The following is a 7,716-nucleotide window of genomic DNA, read 5'->3' as shown; positions in this document are numbered from 1 at the left end:
TGACGAACTCTGTATTCCTCGTCCACACGTAAACGCAAAAAAGGAGTTTTAAAAAATCTCAGTTTTCGGTGATTCGAAACGCCGTTTACGTGGACGAAACAGCTGCGTGTTCAAAAATACCCGTGTAGGTGCGGACGCAGCGTAAAAGAGTTAGTAGTTTTTATTACTACCTGTAATTTATTGCAGATTACTTGTATTTGCTTAATTGTTTACTAAATGTTTGAGGTGTGAAATAAACCGCAATGGAGCAAAATATGGGCGTGTGTGGTTGGAGGATGTGTTTGTGCGTGTGCGCGCGAGAAGGGGGGGGCAAACATTTTTCTTGTAAAACAGGGGGCCCAGCAAAAACGTTTGGGAACCACTGTATTATCGTAGTGGAGAGAAATTAATATGAATATTTCTTGTGTGAAGATGATGGTGTGATATCAGGGCTGCCACATGAAGGGGCAAAGTGAACAAGTTTATGAATACCTCAGAAAAAAAGCTTCAATGAGTATAAATGATCTTCTGATATTAACAATATCCTGGAACACCAACAGAGCAAACCCACAGAGATGCTCCACTGGAGGGCGACATCATCCAGTAGGCGGGGCTCTCCTTCTGCACTGTGTTCAACCATTGTGTCAATAATAAGTGCTGCTGTGAAGAGAACAATTCTCAGACTGAATGTTGAACATCAGCTAGTTTCTCCTGTTGATTTAAACCTTGTTGTACAGATGGAACATTGGCTGTGGATTATTCTTGCTGCTCTTTTCTTTGGTGAGATACAAACATCAACATGTTTCCTCTGCACACGACTCACAACAAGGACAGAAAGAGGAGATTTAATCATTTTACACTGTGGAACTTTTCAATAACTTCAATCATGTTTATTGATCCATCTCTTCCTCTGCATGTTCTGTTCTTCCTCAGAGTGTAAAGGAGAAGACAAAGTGATCCAGGAACAAGGAGATGTCATTGCTGCTGAAGGAGACACAGTTACACTTGGCTGTCAGTATGAGAGCAGTGTAACAAATAATTATCTCTTCTGGTACAAACAGGATGGAAACAACAGCCCCAAATTCATCCTGAGTCGTGTTAGTGGGGATGATGGAAACACAGCAGACGAGTTCAAGGAGAGATTTTCATCCACACTGGATTCCAGCATCAGATCAGTTCCTCTGAAGATCCAGAAGCTTCAGCTGTCTGACTCTGCTGTGTACTACTGTGCTCTGCAGCCCACAGTGACAGGAAACAGCAAAACTCTGTACAAAAACCTTTGGAGCAAAGACAACAGAATACTCCACAACATCCACTAGAGGGAGCCACACACTGTTAAACCTCTGATTCTTGTGTCATTGGACTGATGACAAAGACAACAGAGAAATGAAGCAGTAAAGATCAGAGACAGAGACAGAGCTGCTGTGGAAGCACAAAACTGTTTGATTGGCTGAGCTATTAAACTGGCCCCGCCCACTGAAGTTGAGCTCATCCAATGACATTATTTGTTGGTCATTGTGCTGCAGTGGAAGAACATTGTTCATGTGCTGTCTGTCTGGCTTTAATAACTCCAAAGACATGTTGCTGCACCTCTTTTTGCTTCTATCTCACATTATAGGTGAGTTTAAGAACAGGGATTAAAGTTTAGTTGAAGCTGCTGCATTAAGCAGATATACAGACTGCATTTCACTACTTTTCTTCTTTCTTTTTCCAGGACTAACAGCTGGAGACTCAATCACTCCTCAACAACCTGAAGTCACTAAAACAGAAGGAGAATCTGTCACACTCACATGTAGCTATGAGACAGTTATACACATCCAGAGCTTCACTGGTACAGACATGATTCTGACCTTCAACCTCCTCAGTTTATACTCTGGAAAGGAGCCAAAGACTACAGTGGTTCTCAATATATTCCTGATAAACGATAAATCAGAAACATCACCAACATCAACTAATCTGACCATAGCAGCCCTAACCCTGGCAGACACAGCTCTCTACTACTGTGCTCTACAAACACAGTGATACAAAGTGTAGAAGAGGCTGTACAAAAACCTGAACACAGATATCTGACTACTCTTCAAAGAGGAGGGAAGTGGTATTCAAAGCACAGCTTCATATCAGATGGATTCTGCTAATTCCTGTTTTATCAGAGTCACTGTGGTTACAGCTGCTAATGAAACACTGTGGGAGGATTCACATGAGCAGCAAATCCACATCAACCACAAACCAACTGCAGGAACGTTCAGACACAATAAGTTTTCTGTTTCTTTAAAATAAGCTTCAGTTTCTCACTGATTGAATTAAAACTGAATTATCTGGATGTTCTTTCACTCTAAAACATTAGTATTTTGCTTCAGGGCGACTTGCATGTGACAAATAAAGGCTTTCTTGAATCTTGAGAAACAGGTACAGCAAGGTATAATACACAAATATGTGAGTGGAGTCTTATGTCCTGACAGGTGTGCTCTCCCGTCACAGAAAGAAGAGTTTCTGTACAGAGGAGAGTAGGAATCATTTCCTGATTTTCTTCTTTATGTCAGTGAGGTTGAATCGGCCTGAGGGAGGAGTTCTGCTGCCTCTAAGGTTGAGTGGATCAGGTGTGATGGGTTGTCCATGATGGAGAGCAGTTCAGTAACCGCTGACCCTCACTTACTTAAATACATCCAAATTCAGACCAATCATGTTTCCAGCTTTGTGAAGTTTGTTGATCCTGATGTATCGCTGGCACTGCTGCTGCCCTGAGCTTCCTCTTGTACAGCATCACTGTTAGTCCTTCAGCCCAGTCTGTCATTCAGGTGAAAACCCAGGTACCTGCAGCTATCCACTGTTTCTGCTTCTTCACACATGATGCTGATGGGTCTATTTTCAGTTTTTATCCTCCAAAAATCAACCACCATCTCTTTTGTCTTGTTGACAAGGCAGAGCATCTTATAGTGAAGGAGGATGATGATACCTTAATGGTGACTCTTACTTACGGGGAAAGTGACAGTGAAACAGAGCTGACATGATTTATTCCGGACAGCTCCACAAAGTTCTCCACCAGCTCCCTGTACTCCGACTCCTGCCCATACTAAACACACCCAACTGCAGAGTCACTAAGACTTCTGCAAGTGGCACGTTTCACTGTTGTACTGGAAATCTGAGGTGTACACGATAAACAGGAATGGAGATAGGACCATGCCTTATGGTGCCCCAGTATTACTGATCACCCCAGACAAAGCTCAGCCATACAAACTGAGGCATCTCTGACAGATCATCAGCAATCCAGGAGACAGTAGAAGTGGTAACACCCATTCTGAGCAGCTTCTCACTCAGCAGAAGTTGTTTTATTGAATCAAAGCCACTCAAAAACAAAAGGATTCTCACAGTTCCACCAGTACCATCCAGGTGAGAGTCAGCATGCTGCAATAGGCAGAAAACACCATGACTCAAAAATTTAAGCCTAATCTTAAAAGTAGAGATAGTGTCTGTCTCCCGAATCCAAACTGGAAGCTGGTTCCACAGAAGAGGGGCCTGAAAACTGAAGGCTCTGCCTCCCATTCTATTTTTAAATACTCTAGGAACAACAAGTAGGCCTGCAGAGCGAGAGCGAAGTGCTCTAATAGGGTGATATGGTACTACAAGGTCATTAAGATAAGATGGGGCCTGATTATTTAAGACCTTGTATGTGAGGAGCAGGATTTTGAATTCAATTCTGGATTTACAAGTGAAGGGAAGCCAAAACAGGTGCTCTCCAATGCATCCATCTGTGTGTGAATGTTGATAGAAAGATCATAGAAGTGCTTGTGTGATTGACGCAAGCTATACCAGTCCATTTATCTAGAAGAGACACCAGTACAAGATATCTGCTCTCTCTTTCTAGTCCCTGTCAGGACTCTTGCTGCAGCATTTTGGATCAGCTGAAGGCTTTTCAGGGAGTTTTTAGGACTTCCTGATAATAATGAATTACAGTCGTCCAGCCTGGAAGTAATAAATGCATGAACTAGTTTTTCAGCGTCACTCTGAGACAGGATATTTCTAACTTTAGAGATGTTGCACAAATGGAAGAAAGCAGTCTTACATATGTTTCATTCTGAGAACTTCCGTTAAATGACGTGAGAATCCTACTTCCGGGCCTAAAGTAGTCTGCGTTTAATATGGCTTTTGTGTTGTTAACATGTTTAATGTTTTGTATTTTCTTCTATTTAATCTCAAAAAGCTCCTAAAACAGTCAGTGATCACTGTTGACCTCCCTCGGCTTTTATTACCGCTAATCATTTATTTAAGCTCAGTTTTTAAAACCTTAGGATGTAACTACAGCCCAGCCCATGCAGCAGTATATGAATGACTAACCTCGTATTGTGGATGGATTATCTCAGTTGTTCTCCTGGCTGAAGTTTGGTCCTTTTACAGCATCCTGCCATGCGATTACATTTGTTCCTGACCACCGAGAACACTCACGTTAACTTTTATCGAGTGGAAAAAAAGTTAGCTTGTTTATATTATGCTAACATAGCTGTGTCGCTAGCGGTCACGTAGCACATCATTATATACCAGCTAGCCCAACTTCAGTAACCCTACAAACGTCACTGCTGTTTAGTTTTCTGTCTTCATTTATGCTGGAAGTGATAGCAGAGCTGTACGTTTTAATTTGTTTCCAAAACCCCGCAGTCAGGACATGCTATATTGTATTTAGATAGAAGCTAGCGAGCTAACTCCCTGCTAACTTCTAACTCCGTTAAATGTCATAAATTCCGTTTTCATGGATGCCTGGATGTTAAACTCAATTGTTACACCTGGTAGAGCAGAACGCTGATCATTTTATTAAAGATGAAAGACTTTAGACAGTTTTTCAACTCTCAGTAATGCCATAGTGATCGTTTGATATATGGACCTGTAGCGGAGTTTAGGCCCAGACACGGCTAGTGACGTCAGACTGAACAACCGGATAGGATATTATGGTCGACAGTATCGAACACTGCACTGAGGTCTAGCAGGACAAGCACAGAGATGAGTCCACTGTCAGAGGCCATAAGAAGATCATTTGTAACCTTCACTAAAGCTGTTTCTGTGCTGTGATGAGCTCTGAAACCTGACTGAAACTCTTCAAATAAGCCATTCCTCTGCAGATGATCTGTTAGCTTTTTTTATAACTACTCTTTCAAGAATTTTTGACCCACAACAGGCTGGTAAGCAAACTGAACATAGTCGAGAACATGTTTCACCTGCAAGATAAGTCAGGTAAGCCAAGCTTCTGGTGGGGTTGGAGAGCAGAAGAAAATTAATTGATGCGCACACAAAAAATAGCTCCTATATATTATTTTATATAATTTTCACACAATATAAACTTTTAATTCCACAAATCAGAAATTGTCAGCTATCAAATATGCGGCAAGTAAAAGAAAAAACCAAAAAAATTCAAAAGCAAAAATCTGGAACTTCAACAATGTTACGTCTGAAAGTCAGGAAAAAGGTCAAAAACCATGCACCATAATCGATCAAGAATGGACCATGATACAAGATAAATCCTAGCATCCGATATTTCAATATATAGTGACGTGTTCACACTTTATCATTCTCTATCGATCTCGGGATATGAAGATCGTCGAGTAGCGGCTGTCCAGCAAACCATTGACGGGAGATGTGGACCGGAGGGTGTCCGCCAGACCTCAAAGTGTCTGACCGTTTCTCACATTCGTATAGCTTTGGCCCCCCTTCCACAGTCATAAAACCTAAACATCCACATTCTTTCTTTCTCAGTGAGCCTAAGTTATGACCATGGCTTCCTGTGCAGTATGTTCTGTTCTTCCTAATCAGACAAGTAAGGCCATGATTCTCTGAAAACAGTATTTCTTATAAATCAGCAGTATAATGCATCATAAAACAATGTAATTCATTCACAATAAATGACAGCAGTCTCATGTAATACAAATCAGTTTAATAAATGTAATAGTTATCATCTTCTTCTAAGTCAGGAGAATAATGCAGCCTAAAACTACATAATGATTTCACAATCTTTAATTAGAGGTATAACGTGGCATAAGATAGTATGATGTAAACATGTGCTATGCAAGTATATCAGACTATTTCATTTACAGAACTAAAATGAGTTTGTTGTGTACAGAGAATCTTTGAGCTTGACTCAACGGTTAGGCCTCGTGAATACATCTTTGTGGATGAAGCTGTTGGTTGCAACATGTGTTTTAAATTATGAGTGGTAGTGTGTTAACGCTTCTGTTGCCTGTGTACAACGTTGGTAGTTCTCGTATAGTTGTTTGTCTCCCGCTTCCTCCTGTTGCCTAAGTATGTCAACTGAATCATTCTGAACGGTATTACATACATGACAAAGCATTTTCCCACAGCATTCGCCAGACACTGTTCACAAACTAGATGTGAATATTTGATTTGGGAAGTTTTAGTACCACGTTCTGGTAAATGTGGGAAGATTCAGATGTTCTTCTGTAGGTGCCTAATAAGGAATAATTTTCCTCATGACGCAGATTGAAAACAGGGTGTATTCAGATGTCATTAATGCGTCATCTGTTTTGGTGACCAGAACTTGATATGTTAATTGATACAAAATTGATTCAGTTATTCATTGTTGGCCAGCGTATAAGCTTTTTTATAATGGCGATTTGGTTTCTGCGCTGCTTTGTAGCAATTCAGCAAAACTGTAATCTGGGCTGCCAGGTCTTCCTCATATATGTCTCGGTGGGAAGTAGACTCCGAAAGTCATTTACATGGGCCTTAACCATAGGCCAACTTTAGAACATTTCATACCAAACAAATTGCTGTGACAGGGGTGACTTTATTTTTTTGTATGCCCCGGCACACCAAATAAGGTGAGGGCCAATTCACGATGTGTAGTCCACACATACACTTCCGTAGTATTACCATTACTGTAGGATAGAATGAATCGGGCGCAACTGTTGAAGACATCATATGTTAGTTGCTAGCATGGCAGGCCACACAGAGAGACGGGAAGCCTGGATGTCTTCAGTTTGAAATCTGCAATTATCCTGATTATGCAAACATTTTATCCACCTTGTTTTCTCATATGACAAGACATAGTGGATTCTCAACTGTCCGGTGTGAGTTATAGAAAAGTTTGAAGTTCATCAGTATAAACAAAACATCTGCTGCATGGTAAGTCAATTCATGAAGTACTGGAGACTGACGCACAAGCCCTGACACGCACATTTGATCACATGAAGATCTTAGAAGACGCTTTCCCACAATTTTGCAAAAATACTCGCCTTTTATTTTTCAAGCCAGGTTTTTCACTGTGTTGAGTGCACGACACAAAGTGCTTGTTACTTGGAATATCAATAGTCGTGTCTGGTTAACTTTGATAAATCGGTCTTCTCCTCTTTAATTTATTCTGAGTAATAAATCCACTTTAAAAAAAACTAATGATTATGTGGCCAAACCACAAAATAACATCGAACAAAATTCTAAAGGACCTGTCTTGGAGAAAGACACTAATCATTTTTGTGTATACTAGTTAGCGGTTAAAATATAACAAACTGATAATGTCTATTGACGATGTGTCGTATAGGGAGAATGATATGCGCTCTTACGCGACCCATGAATGCAGTTATACGCGGAAGCAATGGAAGTTAGTGTTAGCGTATTACGTTTGTGTGGTTCTATGAAGGTGATGAAGATAGCATGAATTGAATGCTGTGCATACTAGACACAATGACGTACCCATCTCCGTGCTCGAGTTGTGTCCCTAAATTCGATTCCTCTCACAGG

At 40.8% G+C, this 7,716-nt stretch overlaps 1 gene segment (V, D, J or C); it reads left to right on the top strand.

Annotated features, from left to right (window-relative positions):
- The first annotated feature begins 569 nt into the window (after positions 1-569).
- On the top strand, positions 570-2,234 carry LOC121813009. The segment is given in 2 exon segments: positions 570-759; positions 913-2,234. Coding segments are annotated over 2 exon segments (429 nt in total).
- Positions 2,235-7,716: the final 5,482 nt, after the last annotated feature.

Source organism: Haplochromis burtoni, unplaced genomic scaffold (genome assembly GCF_018398535.1).
Source record: "Haplochromis burtoni strain Fernald_Lab_line unplaced genomic scaffold, NCSU_Asbu1 Contig_1041, whole genome shotgun sequence".
Lineage (NCBI taxonomy): Eukaryota > Metazoa > Chordata > Actinopteri > Cichliformes > Cichlidae > Haplochromis > Haplochromis burtoni.
Note: the sequence above shows the minus strand (reverse complement) of the source record. Positions and strands in the feature narration are given on the sequence as shown.